Source organism: Camelina sativa, chromosome 20, assembly GCF_030686135.1.
Source record: "Camelina sativa cultivar CO46 ecotype springtype chromosome 20, ASM3068613v1".
In the NCBI taxonomy this organism is placed as follows: domain Eukaryota; kingdom Viridiplantae; phylum Streptophyta; class Magnoliopsida; order Brassicales; family Brassicaceae; genus Camelina; species Camelina sativa.
The window spans coordinates 28,362,281-28,379,402 of NC_141899.1; the positions used below are offsets into that span (position 1 = coordinate 28,362,281).

The 17,122-nt window shown below is 32.3% G+C and overlaps 3 protein-coding genes across 3 annotated transcripts; all 3 read left to right on the forward strand.

Moving 5' to 3' along the window:
- The first annotated feature begins 3,538 nt into the window (after nucleotides 1-3,538).
- Nucleotides 3,539-4,708, forward strand: LOC104771455 (uncharacterized). The gene is made up of 2 exons (XM_019241726.2): nucleotides 3,539-3,766; nucleotides 4,288-4,708. Exons 1-2 carry the CDS (start codon nucleotides 3,667-3,669, stop codon nucleotides 4,467-4,469), a joined length of 282 nt encoding a protein of 93 aa, XP_019097271.1. The 5' UTR covers nucleotides 3,539-3,666; the 3' UTR covers nucleotides 4,470-4,708.
- Nucleotides 4,709-11,704: 6,996 nt separating this feature from the next.
- On the forward strand, nucleotides 11,705-12,953 carry LOC104772747 (uncharacterized). The gene has a single exon (XM_087506635.1). It carries the CDS (start codon nucleotides 11,719-11,721, stop codon nucleotides 12,838-12,840), a length of 1,122 nt encoding a protein of 373 aa, XP_087362761.1. The 5' UTR covers nucleotides 11,705-11,718; the 3' UTR covers nucleotides 12,841-12,953.
- A 1,439-nt stretch (nucleotides 12,954-14,392) lies between these two features.
- Nucleotides 14,393-16,063, forward strand: LOC147919504 (uncharacterized). The gene is made up of 3 exons (XM_087503992.1): nucleotides 14,393-14,798; nucleotides 15,104-15,518; nucleotides 15,922-16,063. Exons 1-3 carry the CDS (start codon nucleotides 14,393-14,395, stop codon nucleotides 16,061-16,063), a joined length of 963 nt encoding a protein of 320 aa, XP_087360118.1.
- Nucleotides 16,064-17,122: the final 1,059 nt, after the last annotated feature.

Consider the following 17,122-nt stretch of genomic DNA (forward strand, 5'->3'; position numbering starts at 1 on the left):
TAGACGATTTGATTTACAGTGGAGATAATGTTGCAATAGTGAAAGAGTTCAAGCTGTCGATGGAAAAGGAGTTTGATATGTCTGATCTTGGGAAGATGAGGTATTTTCTTGGGATAGAGGTGTTGCAAACAAGTCAGGGAATTCACATTTCTCAGACGAAGTATGCTCTTGAGGTTTTGAGGCGGTTTGAGATGGAAGATTGCAATGCAGTTCGCAATCCGATAGTGCCTGGTTTCAAGATGATGTGGATGAGACTGGTGAAAGGATCGATGAAACATTCTACAAGCAGATCATCGGGAGTCTCATGTATATCACGAAAACGAGACAGGACCTGCAGTTTGCTGTGAGCCTACTGAGCTGCTACATGTCTGGACCAACAAAGATGCATCTTCAAGCGGTTAAGAGGGTTCTGAGGTATTTGAGAGGCACAATGGACTATGGAATCTGGTACAGAAGAGGAAAGGGAGAACTAATGGTGTATACTGATAGTGATTTCGCCGGTGACGTTGACAGCAGGAAAAACACCACGGGATATGCATTCCTTATGGACAACGCAGCTGTAGCGTGGTTGTCAAAGAAGCAGCCGATAGTCACACTCTCCACAACAGAAGCAGAGTATGTTGCTGCATCAGTTTGCGTCTGTCAAGCTATATGGTTCAAGAGGATTTTAGGAGAATTGGGCTACAATGTGGAAGGAAGTACTACAATCTACTGTGACAACACTTCGACAAACAAGCTTTCAAGGAATCCAGTTTTTCATGGGAGGTGCAAACATATAGGAGTTCGCTTTCATTTCCTGCGTGACATTGTGAAGAATGGAGAGATACAGTTGGAGCATTGTGGTTTAGAAGAGCAAGTGGCTGACATCTTTACCAAACCTCTGAAGCTGGAAGTGTTTGAGAGACTAAGGAGTAAGCTTGGGATTTGCTCAGCAAGTGATAAGCTAAGCTTGGTTCACCAAAGCTTAGTTTAGGGAGGGTTTGTTGGAGCAAATGGATCATGAAGTGAAGGTAGCCGTTGGATTAATTAAGAGCTTTAGAGCCATTAGATTTGGAAGTTTGATTCAGTCTTTGTTTGTTTGGTTTTAGTGTCTGTAATGAGACCGAGTATATAGGCTCACGTCTGTTGCTCTGTTCCACTAGCGTCAGTTTCGTTTGCAGTTTGTTTCTTGTTTTGTAAGACTATTTATAGTCATGTCTTTCTTTTGAATGAAGTACGATTTCAGCATTGAGCAATTATACGATTACACAATTATTATCTGCTGCTCTGCGTGCCACTCAACTATGTTACTAAGACCCTCCATAGTCTCATCTCAAGAGCGAGGTTCTGCATACCTTTCTGAAGTCCGAACAAGAACATCCTGATTTTGTTCGGTGAACTCATGAACATCTGAGAGAGATAACCAGCAACATATTTTCTTTGTCCACAGGGACAACCTTTGGTGGTGGTGCAAACTTAAGAGGGCTCCCCCTCTTACACTTCGTCTACAGTAACCCTTTGTCATTCAAATTATCTAGGTTTTAATCAAGTTTAAATAGATAAATGTGTGTGTGTCACAGGAATTGGGGCAAGGGAAATTACCTTGCACGCTAAACCATGTTGTAACTGAGTATTAACATTGAGCAAATGTCTTATGAGCAAAGTATTTCAAATGAATAATTAGGACTGTTTAAGAGGTTATGGTTCAACGAAATATGTATCTAACCATGGAACTAAACTTGCATGATTAATCCAACTAGGATTCGGGTAAGACCGACCAGTTGTCTTTGGCCGAATTAAGACTTAAGTGATAAGGTTGGAACTCGAACAAATGAGCAAAGATAAATCATGTTTCTACCCATAAATCGAACCACTTCACACACATTCATAAATAAACACAACGGACAGTTTTTCAAGAAATTTAAACATTCTCGAAAAATATCATAATTAATGCCCCAAAAAAAAAAATTAATGCACCAATTCACTCTAGAATAAATGTGTTTGTATTACATTCTTGTAACACTTTCAAATTTGCAACATTTTTTTATTTTCTTAAAATTCATGAATATATTTATATTTAGAAAACTCTTTGCCAAAAAAAAAAAAAGAAAACTAGGGTAGGTAGAACTAGTATGAGGTTAACCACATAATTCACATTGTCAAAACCAAACTTAGGCACGTTTTAGGTCATTCTGCCTCTTTCAATCATAAAATAAAAAACATCATAGTGGACAAAATAAAACATCATTTTTCTTCCTAAAGTAAACTATATAATCGTCCTTATATTTTTTGTCCTACTCTCTTCTCGTATTTTCTTTATACTAAAAAATAAACAATTGGCACGAGATATTTGCCGTCAGAGCAAAAAAAAAAAAACACACGAGATATTTGTTTTTTTCCGCCATTTTCTTCTCCACAGAAAATGAATTTTTAAAAAGCCAAATTGAAATCTAAAAGCCATCAAGAAATCAACACGTGGGAACAATCAAAGAGCTTACCGACAGTTTTTAATAGTTTCGTTCGTATTCAACGGCACTCGACAAAAAGGGAGAACCACACTGAATCTTTTCATACGTGGCCCAAATCTAATTGGTGTGACGTCAGTATGCCGAAAGGCAAAGGACCGCAGCTAGTAAGTAATAGTATTCCTATATTCTCCTTCTTTGAAACTCTTTATTCTTTTAATTGGACAAAAAAAACTAATTCAAAATTTAATTAATTTAAACCGGAATTCATCACCACACCATTAATACAAATTTAATTTACTAGTATTTTAATATATGAATAGTATTAATTCAATTTCGAATTATCAAAACTGAATTTGGAATGAACCTAACTGATTTTTGGCAACCAAGTTTATATAATAAGATATGTTAAAAAAACACAAATATTACATAAATTTTATAGAATATTTTATTTTCAATATAATCAATCATTTATCTAAAACGGAAATGAATCTAAACATATTAGGGACGTATTGAATTCAATATTTTAAATGATTGAATTTTAGTGAGTTTTCTTATGTAATAACATAATTTTAGATTAAGTTGTTATGATTGATTGTAAAACTTTCCAAATTACCACTTAAAAGATAAACTATGAGATTTAGGGTTATGTATTTTTTACTTAAAGTTCTCTAAAATCTCCTAAAATCATTAGAAATAATATTTTCAAAATGTTTTGGATAACTACAGATCCTAAATTATATTTTCAAAATACTAGTTCAATAACAATGATTTTATTAAATTTTTGACTGAATATACCTTGTAATAGAGTAAAAAACAAAAAAGTTAAATCGAACTGAAATTATTAGAATCTAATAATTTGAACCAAATTGATTCGATACTATCATACTAGTAATATCCGTATTAATCCAAATGCTCATGCCTATTTTTCTATCTTTAATTCGAATGTGCATGCCTATTTTTTGCATTGATGAAAGGACCTAACAGTCTTTTCCGTATTTTATTTTATATTTATAAAATATTTCTTACCAATAAAACATAGTAGAATATACGGCTGGTATGTCTTTCCTTATAAATAAAAAAGTATTTTCCTCTCTATGAGTCTATTTAGTTGAAGTTATTGCTTGAAACGTCAGTTTTTTGGGGGGGTTGAGTTTTCTTCTCCCTTTCTACCTTCTCTCTCCTTCTCTGTTCTCTTCTCTTCTCCCTTCACTTTGATCAAATGGCCGGCCTTAGATGGAGAGAGTGGTGGAACACGATGGCCTTCCCCACCCGACGCATCTGGAATCGTATCACTGTACGCGTTGGCTTCCGACACAGTGGTAAGCTCCGATCCCTTCACTGTCCCTTTCACCAGCCCCTTAAAACGTTTTCTCTGTTTCATCGCTTTGAGGGAAACCAACCAAAAAAAAAAATAGTTAGTTTAGGTTTTTATCAATTTCTTTTGTGATTCTTGATCATATATATAATAGTAATTAGTTTAGATTCTATCAATTTATTTTGTGATTCTTGATCTTATAATAGTTTAGATTTTATCATCTTCTTTTGTGATTCTTGATCATATAATAGTTAGTTTAGATTTTATCATTTTCTTTTTGTGAATCATGATCATGTAAAGAAACTGTCGGTGGAAATTTTTAGCTATATATAGGATCCAAAAAGGCTCTTGAGCTTTCAATATAGTTAAGGTCTTTGAGGGTTTTATTGCTTTATCCGTGATGGGCTTGTGGTAAGATCCTTACTAAGTAGAATATATTCACCTTCCGGATTAATAGGACGTCTCTATGAATCGGTTTTATATCTTAAAAAAAGAAAAACTAAATGATGGTCTTGTGTGTTGTAGGACTCCTGAGGCTACAACATGACGTGAGTTCTTGTGAGTACGAAGACATACACATAATGTGGAATCTGTTACACAAGAATGAAGATCTTAATCGCGGCTTACAGATCAAACCACAACAACAACAACAGAGGAAGAAACCTTGCTGGAATCTTCTTGGTTCATATCTTTGCCAAAGATTCTGATCGGTTTTATTATATATGTAACCCAAGATGTTCCAAACCATCCTTGTATTTGAGAGAGCCTTGACGGGTCCCTTGCAGTGTGGTGAGGTTCGCAAAATTTTAATAAACTCGAGGTTGCAGAGTTTTTAGCTGTTATATATTCCGTGGCATGCCTCTATGTGTACTTATGAGTATTATCATCACATGAGTGTTTGTAGATATAAAAAATACACAAAGTTTGATACTACTAAGTTCATCTATTCTGGTTTCCCTGTTTTTTGCTCAACTACATTAGAAAAAAACAGTTTATAACCTATGTTGAGACATAATACTATGCACATGGCTCTAAAAATATTTCTTTGATGGCTTACTTACATTTCCATAATATACTGAGAAACCAAGTGTTCTCTCTAGTTTTTAGATTTACTACTTGCTATAATACATTGAAATACAGAACTCTTGATTCCTTAATGAGAAAAGATTTTGAAATATAATTTTTGTTTTCTTTAATCTTTAAGGCGAAAAAAATACGAGAAATAAATGTTTTAGAACACTCTTTCTCCATACACCCCTAGAAAGCAAAAGATCAGTATTTAATTTTCTTGGATACCTAAGCTAACGAATTACTGATCAACTTTGGTGACAAATTAATTACTCCAAAATGTATAGCTAAATTACAAAATTATATAACTAAAAACTCCCAAGTTACATACACAAATGGATTTTCTAATAGAAGAACACACTCTCTTTTGAATTAAATGATAGATACATTTAGTTCTAAAATCAATGCTCTTTGAAGGGAAAAAATAATGATAGTGGTATCTTTAAATTGTTGTTCTCTTCGGAAAGAAAAAAAAGAAAACGAAAAAAAAGTATCCTTATGCCATCAAGCATATTAGACTTCCAATTTAGAAGTGGTCATTATTAAAATAATTAGATTTCAGCCAATGAATCCATGTAGAAAGATGAAATGTCAGAGTCAACTGGTTAGATACTGATGTCCAAACAAGTGTGTGTTTGTTGCATCCTTGTATATATATGTGTGTCGGCTTCTTCTGGGCTTATTTAAAGGCCGGTCTTCAAAAGAGTACTCAACAAGTATTGTGTGATGATGTGATAGCTTTTTTCTCTTTTTTGGTTGGACATTTCACCTAACGACTCTTTGATTTTATTAAATGTAATGTAACTAAGGCATTTTGATAATTTATGTATCTCTTATATATGCCTTACTTTTTTCCCAGTGTCAAACTTACATATTCTTTTCGTGTGAATCTTTTTATCCTTTTTACTTGACTCAATCCTTTTTTAATTATTAATTTCTTGGTCTAAGGGCCAATATATTCGTAACTCCACTGCATATCTTCAGAATTAGGTGATTGATTGTTACATCACAATATACTAGATTAGTACGGCGCTATGCGCAAATTTATAGCTTTAAGTTTTGTATGATTATATCTTGTAATTTTGATGAGATTATCTGGTACTTTCTTCAGTATTTGATATCAATAATAGATATTTATTTCTTGCTCTCACTTGAAATGTGCTAATATACTTATACACTTTTGTTTTGTACACTTTTAGTATTAGTGTTATATGATTAAAATTACCAAATTTATTAAGTATACCATATTTTGATATATTTGTTTTGTGGGACAATTTGAAAAATATACTAAATTTGAAAAGAAATTTGAAAACTACACTTAATATTATAGTGATTTGGAAACTACACATTTTGAAATGAAAATGGACAGAAATATCCTTATTATTAAACAGTTTTAACAATTAAATAAAAAACAATAAAAACTAAATTTATATTTAAAAATAAATCAACTTTAAAAATAAATTACTTTTTAAAATTGTTAAATTCAGAATAAATTATTTAATAATTTAAAATTATAACAAAAAGTATTTATTGTATTTTAAATAATGATTACATCAATCAATTTTTGATCTTAAAATTTTGAATAAATAAAAGAATTTAAATATTTTTATTATTTAGATTTAAATTTATTTAAAAATAAATAATTCCAGATTACAATTTATAATCAATGTTTTAGATTTATTTTATCAATGTTGATTTATTTATAATGTCGACTTTTTGAACTATTATTTTGTTTTTGACTTCTGTTGACTTAATTATCTTTATCATCGACTTACATTAAAACAGTTGACTTATGTTATGGCTAGTGGACTTATAACATAGTCGATTTGTTTAACAAGTGACTTATTTTTTTCTGTTCATCGATTTATATTTGTTTTCTATTGATTTTTTATTTATTGTTGACTTATTATATTCTACATTGATTTATTAATAAGGTCGATATTTTAAATGGTTGACTTAAATTTATTTTTTGTCGACTTATTTAATTTTACGTCGATTTATTTTAAAATTGTCGACTTGTTTTTTTGTTTGATTGTTTTTTTACAAAGTCGACTTATTTTTTTTCCGTCGATTTGTTTGCTCTTAGTAGACTTATTTCATTTTAACTTGACTTATTAATATGATTGATTTTTTGAACTGTCGACTTATATTTTGTTCATGCTGATTTATGTTTTTTCTTTGTGGACTTATATTAAAAAGTCAATTTATTCTTTTAATAATTGATTTGTTACATAGTCGATTTGTTTGAACTGTTGATTTATTTTTCTAAAATCTCACAATTTTTTTATTATTTTACTAAAGTTAACAATTTTCAAAATAAATTAAAATATATAATTATTTTTCAAAACTTTTTTATTAAATGGAAAAAACTGAAGAATTATTAGTGAATTATACATTTATTTAAAACTAATATTATCTAAAACATTTACTAAACATAAATGGAAAAAAAATAATTCTAATTAATTTTATTTAAATTTTTATATACTAAATTTTTAAAATTAAATTACTAAATAATACCGAATTTTTAAATTTTTAAATTTTTAAATTTTAAATAATTCTAATTAGAAAATTTTAGCAAAATTCTGAATATCTAGTTTACATAATGTTTTTAAAAATATTTTTTCAAATGAATTAATTTAATTATATTATATTTATTTTAATTTAATTTGTAATTGAGGATAATATAGTCATTTAGTTGAATACATAAGGTACATTTCAAAGACTAAAAAAATTTAGTATAGATTTTAAATTCCCTATGAAGTTTGAGGTATGTATTCAAATTTTTTCTTTGTAAAATTGTTATTTTTTTAACTAATTTCATTAGTCGGCGAACCAACTGAACTTGTCCATTGGCTACGTTTACTCATTTCAAATTCAGACCACCTATTCCATTTTGTTTATGTTTTTGGTATAGACAATGAAACATAAAAGCTTACATTAAAAAATGACCAAAACAAGTATAAATCGTTTCAATATGGATTATATAATTTCTTTATATCATTTTTATGACAAGATGTAACAAAAATACCATTATACCAAGATGGAACACATACATTAATTTGATACTATACATACATTTTCGACCACATGTTAGAGTGACTCCGTTTACAAATGAAAATCATAATTTAGGCAAACATAAAAACTTATTATAAGCAATGGCGGAGCTAGTTGAAGGGGATGATTTTAACAATTATTTGTTTACATGCTTATTTAATTAATATTTGGTAGAAAATTTGGTAAAAAAATCGTGGAAAATTAGTGCACAATATTATGCAACCATAGCCTATAAGTGATAATTTCTCTTTTATTACTTCTCAAGGCATATAATTACTTCTCAAATAATTAGTCCACAATATTATGCAACCAAAACTCACAGACTCTGCGGTGAGTTTTGTGATTTGAGCATTGGGCATATATTCCCTCAGGTCATCAGAAGGTCTGTCAACTTCGTTGGTAGGTCAAAATGGTTAAAAGATCCAAAACACGTAGACACCTAGCGGTGGTGCAATAACTCTTGCAGTGATAGCCTCAGCAAAACGCATAAGGCTAGTTATTAAGTGCTCAATTTATAACATGGATCTTGTGTTGTTGTCTTTGTCGTTGCGTTGTTATGTTACGTTATTGTCGTCCCTAGCTTTGACAGCAAATTAATGGTTTTGGGGAAGTTGACGGCCAAAAAGATATGAAGATGTAATTTAAAGCTCTTGAAACCATGGCTTTGAAAGTTGAAACCCATACGTCAAAATATAGTGCAACAGCGGATATATGAAAGGAAAAATGATTGTCAGCTACTTGAAGTATACGCCAACACATCACCACACATATAAACAATATAAATGTCTTGTTAACTACGTGAACTATTGTCATCACATAAGGACATCCATAAACAAGCACATGTTATGTGTACAACACCATAAACATTCAACTCCGGTGGTTGGTTGGCCGGAATCCGGTGTTGACCAATGTTGACCGACATTGATCAATGTTAACCGGTGTTGACCGGCGTTGACCAAAAAAAATATTCAAAAAAAAAATTATTTTTTCCTATAAATAAGAACTTTTTTGTTTTTAGGTATTTTTGATAAAGAAAAACAAAAGATAAATGATTTGTATAATTTACAAAAACAAAATATAACAACAAAAAGTTATACACCAAAATTTTATGTTTAGTAGATTTTTTCATAAAAATATAACAAAATATATACTTTTTCCTTTTAAAAAGCATTTTTTATTTTGTATTTTCAAAGTTGGGAGTTATAAATATTTTTTTTCTTTTTACTTATTTATAAGATTATGTCATTTGAAATATATCCAAGACATTGCCAACTATTTCTTTATTTTTAATAAGAAAAAGAAAGGAAGAAAATAATGAAATTTTTTATTTATTTACATGAAAGACATATATCTAGAAGATAGTTAAAAAAACAAAAGTTGATTTTGTAAAATCAAAGGTTGGTTTTGTAAAATCAAAGAAATAGTTGGCAATGCCTTGGTTATATTTCAAATGACATAATCTTATAAATAAGTAAATTGTACAAAACATTTATATTTTGTTTTTGTAAATTATACAAAACATTTATCAAAATTTTTTACAAAATCAACTTTTGTTTTTTTAACTATCTTCTAGATATATGTCTTTCATGTAAATAAATAAAAATTTTCATTATTTTCTTCTGTTCTTTTTCTTATTAAAAATAAAGAAATAGTTGGCAATATTTTGGATATATTTCAAATGACATAATCTTATAAATAAGTAAAAAGAAAAAAATATTTATAACTCCCAACTTTGAAAATACAAAATAAAAAATGCTTTTTAAAAGGAAAAAAATATATATTTTGTTATATTTTTATGAAAAAATCTACTAAACATAAAATTTTGGTGTATAACTTTTTGTTGTTATATTTTGTTTTTGTAAATTATACAAATCATTTATCTTTTTTATTTCTTTATCAAAAATACCTAAAAACAAAAAAAGTTCTTATTTATAGGAAATTTTTTTTTTTTGAATATTTTTTTTTGGTCAACGCTGGTCAACACTGGTCAACACCGGTTAATATTGGTCAATGTCGGTCAACATTGGTCAACGCCGGATTCCGGCCAACCAACCACCGGAGTTGAATGTTTATGGTGTTGTACACATAACATGTGCTTGTTTATGGATGTCCTTATGTGATGACAATAGTTCACGTAGTTAACAAGACATTTATATTGTTTGTATGTGTGACGATGTGTTGGCGTATACTTCAAGTAGCTGACAATCATTTTTCCTTGTTCAATCCTGCCACCTTTAAAAACCAACACCCATCAAATGCCGGGAACACTAAACCATTCATTGTCTGTGTCATGTCGACTGCAAGCTTTGTGTGAAAGCCTTAACCTCCATAGCCAAGGATCTTATGAGAGGGAGACTCCACCTGCTCTGCTACGGTTGGACACATATCTTTGGCACATCCGTCTGATAGCTTAATTGGAGAGTTTCTTTGCTCCCAAACACATGGAGTTCCATGTTATGGCCCTTGTATTACCTCAAGAAGCATCTTTTGCGCCGGCAAGTTGCTTAGCCATGACAACCTTATCAATGTCACCTAGTCATAGTTTGACAGGGACCAATCCGTCTACCACTGAGCTTTCCATAGAAGATTTATCGACAAACCATTACCTCTCATGTGACATTTGCTTCTTAGCTAGTGCCTCAAAGCTCTTTTGGATCATTTGTCGTTATTTATTATCACTCTTTGTATGACATTTGGGATTACCTTTCTGTTGCTTCTGTTTTAGAACTTGGATCCTTGTATCCTTCTCTTTGTATTTGGTTTTATGAGATTGAATCAAGTGTTTGACAAAAAAAAAAAAAGGAATATATCAACTGGTTGAGTGTCTATCTAAATTTTGTTCTTTAGATGTCAATATTGTGTAACTAATACATACATTATTACGATAATGCAAGAGTAAATCTGTGCTGCTTTCTCATCGTTGGATTGATTAAGTAAAGAAATCGTAGAGTAGTGCTTGGCAAGACATAAATAACTTTGTTTCCAGATCCGTCGACTGAATTATAAGGAAAAGTGTAAGATTTAGATTATATCAAATAAGGGTTCTCCCTAACTTTCTCTCCCAGACACAACCATTGAGGCGCCGCTACCACTGAATCTCTCCAACATCAGTGGAGTTCCTGCTTGCTGGCATCGGGCAAACTCGACCTCTACTTCCTTTTGAAGCTTTCTCTCTCTTTTTTATCGAATCTTTTTTTTTCTCCTTTTTGGCCCATGTTGTATATTTTCCAACCTTTATAAAAAAAAAACTCAAACTGTGGAGAAGCCGTTTTCTTCATCATATCCAAAAAGGGGTGGAGTCCGGCGAACTCCACTCTCTGTTACATTGGCTTAGTCTCTTTACTTTTAAATATTAACATTAAATATCAGAATTTTAAACTTCTTTAAAATAATATTTTATTAATTTATTTCTTTTCATATTTAATTAGTTATTTTATATGAATTAAAAAATTCTGATATTTGAAAATCCCCCATAATTTTTAAACTAACTATCAAACCTAATTAATCAGTCAAGAAAGACTATAAATGCTAAAAACATGTGTTCAAAATCTATGAAGATTAGAATGATAAAATTTAATACTGAATGTACAGTTCAAACCATAATACTAATTTCTACTAACTAGTCAACAAAAGTAAATAACCCGCCAAATAAGTGATTCATAGTCATAAATAACGAGCCAAATTTGAAATTAACCAAATAACAAAATATATTGACTTTGAATTGAAAATTTTCATTTCATTACCTTTTTTTTATTACTTAAAACTGTATAAAAGGGTAGGTAGACAAATGGTGTTAAACACACTTAAAGTTTCAATATGTCTTCCAATCCAAATATGTTCAATATATACGGTGATGATTTCGTAAACCATCGTGAAATGTCTTCCATCGAAATGAATCAAAACTCCAAGATGGTTCAATCGATGTTCACAACATCTGATCATGATCATATGAACCGTGCAAATTTGTTTGCTTCTACTCCTTCTTTTTCTTCTTATCAAAATTCACATCTCTCTTCATCTTCTTTTCTATTTAATATGATGAGGAGAAACTTTGATTCTGCTTTTGGTGTTGAATATTTTTCTACCAATATACTTAATAGTGCCAAATATGAAATTGAACGTGTCAATAGTGTCATGGATTCTAACCCCAATATTTGGATTCCTGTTTCTCTTCCTCCAGATTTTCTTGGTAATCATGGCAAAGTTTTGAATCCAACACCTCTTAATTTCGTTTATCCGGACCATGATCATGATGGTCCTCATCATTATGCCGCTCCTCCTCATCATCATGCTGCTCCTCCTCATCATAATGTTGCCTTTCCTCATCAGCGCAAAGATTTGAATCCAACACCTCTTCGTGTTGTTTATCCTGGCCAAGATTATGCTTCTCCTTATCATTCTGCTGCTCCTTCTCATCACTATGATGCTCCTCCTCATCATGCTGATTTTCTTCCTCAACAACGTAAAGTTTTGAATCCGACACCTATTAGTGTCATTTATCCATACGATTATGTTGCCCCTCCTCATCATTCTGCTGCTGCTCCTCATCAATCCGCTGCTCCTCCTCATCATTCTGCTGCTCCTCATCATTCTGATGTGTTTTCTTTGTCATCAAAGCAAAACCATGTTCCCCAAGATCGTCGATCTTTGAAGAAAATTCTCAAACCAACCAAAACTTTTGATTCTGAAGAAGATAAGAAAAGTGGTGATGATAAGTATGATGGTCGTACACATAGTATACCACGTGAAAAAAATGGTCCATATACATGTCCCAAATGCAATGAGGTGTTTGATACTTCTCAAAAATTTGCTGCACATATGTCACTACACTACAAGAGTGAGACGAACAAAGAAAGAGCTCGGAGACTTCGTGCAAGGAACAAAAGAAAATATCGTAAGTTCATGGCGACTCTCAGAAGACCAAAACAGAGAATGGAATTGGTAGCAGTTGAATAAGTAACGAAGAATGTTTCCAACATATTTTGTTCGTAAAAAAAAGCTTATTTATAATTTTATTTCCATTGTATCTTTTCATTTTTAGCAAAGAAATGAAATCTTATTTATTTATAGAATGTCATCTTATTTTTATTGCTAGATCTAGGCATTTTGTAATCTTAGATTGCTCCTTAATTTTTTAAGTTTGGTTATTCCTTAATTTCTTAAATTTCAATAAATCATATGCATTCACAATTACGGTGGTTAAGCCCTATTACAGTTTTAAATTAATTTACGTAAGTTCTTTATTCATTTAAAATTGCAAAAGTAAATTTTTTATGGTATAAATACCTCTAATGATTTTTATTTCTTTCTTAATATATTTTCATATTTACGGTAACTATAATATATTAAGATGTTTTTTATCTTTACCATGTTTGACAATAATTCTCCAGATGTAACCGATGTTTGATTGAGATTACATTTTCTTATGTATATAAAAATAGAAAATAAGACTTAAATCATAATCCCCACTTCAAATTTTAATTTTTAAATTTTACAAAATTACGATATATAATTTAGATTTATCTCTAATACAACATAATGACAGTACAAAATTAACAAGAAAAAATCATATTAACAATAAATATACTGTTTTCCTCCTTAACTATATATATATGAATTCTATAAAAAAATGGATCAGCCGATAATTGAATTTATTAAAACAAAACGAAATTAACACATAATGATTTGTAGCAGAAATACTAGTTTCTTAGGAATACAAGTTGTACTAATTATACCACTTTTAACAATTATACTTCTTTACTCAGATATGCCAGTTATACCACTTCTAATAGTTATGCCACTTTTCTCAATTATACCACTTTTCTCTGTTATACCACTTATATCACTTGTAATAGTTATATTCAGTTTTTTCGTTCTATTATAATTGCAAATTGATTCTTAAACCGAAAACAATTTACCTACTTACTACTCACTAAGAATAAACCACTAACACCCATTGTGTAGAAATGTTTTTTTTTTTTTGTCAACCATTAGGCCACAATACCGGCCCATTAGCCTAATTCCTACATTCATAGGGAGCGGGACTCGATCCCTGGTGTGATGGTGCCTTGTGCATTAAGGACTTACCTTTGACCACTGCACTAAAGTCACTTCACATGTGTAGAAATGTTTTGACTGTAACATTTTAATGTGGAAATGTTAATTTGATAAATATTACAATGTTAACTGTTGGGTCAAAAATAGCATATATATTTGCAGTAATATATGATTGAAGATATGGTCAAAGATTCCTTTCTTTTTTTTGTTGTTGTAACCATATCTATAGTAACATTTTTAAGTACATTTAAAAATAGTCTCTGATTAAATTTATAGTTACAAATAATGTCATTACTTACTAGAAAAAATAAGTTAGCACACAAAGAGTATTTATGGAATGTATATTACTACTTATATATACATCCAAAAAACCCTTTTACAATTAATTTTCAATAAAGCAGATGATAGTTTATTCTTCTGTAAAACAGAAGCGACATAATGTAGTACGGTCATGGAAATTATAGGCAATTATAGAAAAGCGTCCGGACATGAGGTTAACTTGGAAAAGTCATCTATCATGTTTGGTAAAAACGTTCGGGAGGACATAAGAACCCAATTAAAGTCTGTCATTGGTACTTCAAAAGAAGGCGGTATGAATTCTTATTTGGGTATTCCTGAAAGCCTTCAGGGATCGCAAACTAAGGTTTTTAGTTATGTTAATGATCGGTTAGATGATCGTATGAATGGTTGGTCGGCAAAATATCTATCGAAAGGCGGCAAGGAAATCATGATCAAGTCAGTTGCGTTGGCTTTCCCAACTCATGTTATGTCCTATTTTAAATTGCCACATGCATTAACGTCTAAATTAACAAGTGCTATTTCAAGTTTTTGGTGGCGGTCTAACGACAAAGCTCGTGGTTTGCAATGGGTAGCTTGGGATAAAATGTGTGATGATAAATGCGAAGGCGGTTTAGGTTTTTGTGATTTGTAGCAATTCAATGATGCGATATTGGCTAAGCAGATTGATGTTTAATTCATTACCCAACATCTCTAATGGCTCGTGTGATGCAAGGTCGATATTTTAGATATAAACGTCCTCTATTGGTCAAAAAGTCATACTCTCCCTCATTTTCTTGGAGGAGTATTTTTTCAACGAAAGGCTTAGTGGAAAAAGGAGCAAGATGGGCATTAGGATCTGGTTGTGATATCTTGATATAAAAAGATCCTTGTATACCGGATAGCCAACCAAGACCAGCTAATGGTCGCAGGAGACTGCTCCATCCTAACCTAATGGTTAATCATTTGATCAACCCACACACTATGGAATGGCATATGCCCATCCTTGAGGAGTTCATGGATCCAGAGGATATTCGTATTATTCAGGCTATTCCAATCAGTAAATCATATAAACCGGATCGACTGATTTGGCACTACACTAAATCCGGGAAATATACAGTCAAATTGGGTTATTGGCTAGCCCGTGATTTAATTAAGGTAGTTGAGTCCGGACCGACGTGTACGGCCCTTTGGGCACAAGTTTTGAAACTTGACGTTCTCTCCAAGGTTCAACACTTCTTCTGGCAAATAGCATCCGGGTCTCTTCCGGTGTTGGAACGGCTAGCTAATCGGGGTGTTCGGTGCGACACCCTTTATACACGGTGTGGGCTGGCGGATGAGACGATAAACCACGCTCTCTTTGAGTGTTCTCGGTCTCGTAGGATCTAGGATTTATCTCTGGTTTCGTTAACATCTGATGGTTTTCCCTATGGCTCAGTTTATTCTAATTAAGACTTCTTATTATGGCGGGCGACATCTCAATCGAGTGTTTCAGATATTTGTTCTCGTCTACCTTGGATTTTATGGTCAATTTGGAAGGATCGGAATAAAAATGTTTTTCAGGGTACAGAGGCGGCACCAATAGATATTATAAATCAGGCGGCTAATGTTAGAATCTTGTGGGAGGAGGCGAGGTCATTCACGGGCAGAGCCATGGATTATTCGACACCTATGGAAAATCTAGAACCTTCTCCGTGATGTCAGGTTGATGGATCCTGGAAGGGGTCTGATTCCTTTGTGGGCTTGGGCTGGTGTTTTTGCAATAGAGAGGACAAAGTGTTACTTATGGGAGCAATATGCTATAGACGAACCCCCTCACCTCTACATTCACAGTTACAAGCCTTGATCTGGGCTATGGAGTCTCTGTTGGCGGCTGGCATTGATTGTTCCCTTTTCGAGACTGACTGTGCAGAGCTGGTGGCGATGGTGCAATCTCCTGATGAATGGCCCGCATTCTCCAACTTGTTGGATGATTTCAATTTACACAGATCTTTAATTCCCGGCTTCATCCTAAGCAGGATTCCGCGTTCGTCAAATGTGAGGGCAAATTGTCTTGCCTGTTCATCGCGTTCTTTAGTTTCAGAAACTACTTTTGTAAACTTCTTCCCTCCGGTTTGGGCAACCAACCTTGGAGTACTCTTTTAATTTAATATTTGGTTGACAAAAAAAGGTTTTAAAAGGTTTTAAGAAGTTTCGTTTAAAATGATTATAACACGGACCGTCCGCAGCGGATGGCGGAGTTTAGGCCTATAAGCCTCTGCAATGTGAGTTATAAAATTATCTCAAAAGTATTGTGTTTTCGCCTGAAGCGCTTATTGCCTCTTTTGGTTTCAAAAACGCAATCAGCCTTTGTTTCTGGACGTTTAATTACAGATAATATTCTTGTGGCTCAGGAGATGTTCCATGGACTAAATACTAATATCCGGTGTAACTCGGAGTTCTTGACATTTAAAACAGATATGAGTAAGGCATATGATCGGGTTGAGTGGAATTTTTTAGAGGCGGTTTTGATTCAGTTAGAATTTGATAGGAGATGGATTTCGTGGATCATGTGGTGTGTATCGCCAGTGTCGTATCAAGTTCTTCTGAAGGGTCAGCCCCGAGGTTTTATTAGACCTCAGAGGGGATTACGCCAGGGGAATCCTCTCTCACCATACTTATTTATACTATGCACAAAGGTCTTGATAGCAAATATTAAAAAGGCTGAAAGGGAGAAGAAATTAACGGGTATTACTATTGCCCGTGGTAGTCTTACTGTTTCGCACTTGTTGTTCGCGGATGATAGCCTGTTTTTTTGTAAGGCAAATGCGCAGGAATGTAGGACGGTAATGGATATAATCGGCAACTATGGCAGAGCCTCAGGACAAGAGGTTAATCTGGCTAAATCCTCTATCATGGTTGGCAA

Bases quoted from the DNA above. Each gene is read 5' to 3' on its own strand.
- LOC104772747 (XM_087506635.1), top strand. From the start codon at position 11,719: ATGTTCAATATATACGGTGATGATTTCGTAAACCATCGTGAAATGTCT.
- LOC104771455 (XM_019241726.2), top strand. From the start codon at position 3,667: ATGGCCGGCCTTAGATGGAGAGAGTGGTGGAACACGATGGCCTTCCCC. The intron at 3,767-4,287 runs GTAAGCTCCGAT...TGTGTGTTGTAG, and splicing joins CGTTGGCTTCCGACACAGTG to GACTCCTGAGGCTACAACAT.
- LOC147919504 (XM_087503992.1), top strand. From the start codon at position 14,393: ATGGAAATTATAGGCAATTATAGAAAAGCGTCCGGACATGAGGTTAAC. The intron at 14,799-15,103 runs GTTTGCAATGGG...TGATATAAAAAG, and splicing joins GTCTAACGACAAAGCTCGTG to ATCCTTGTATACCGGATAGC. The intron at 15,519-15,921 runs GTGCGACACCCT...CCGTGATGTCAG, and splicing joins CTAGCTAATCGGGGTGTTCG to GTTGATGGATCCTGGAAGGG.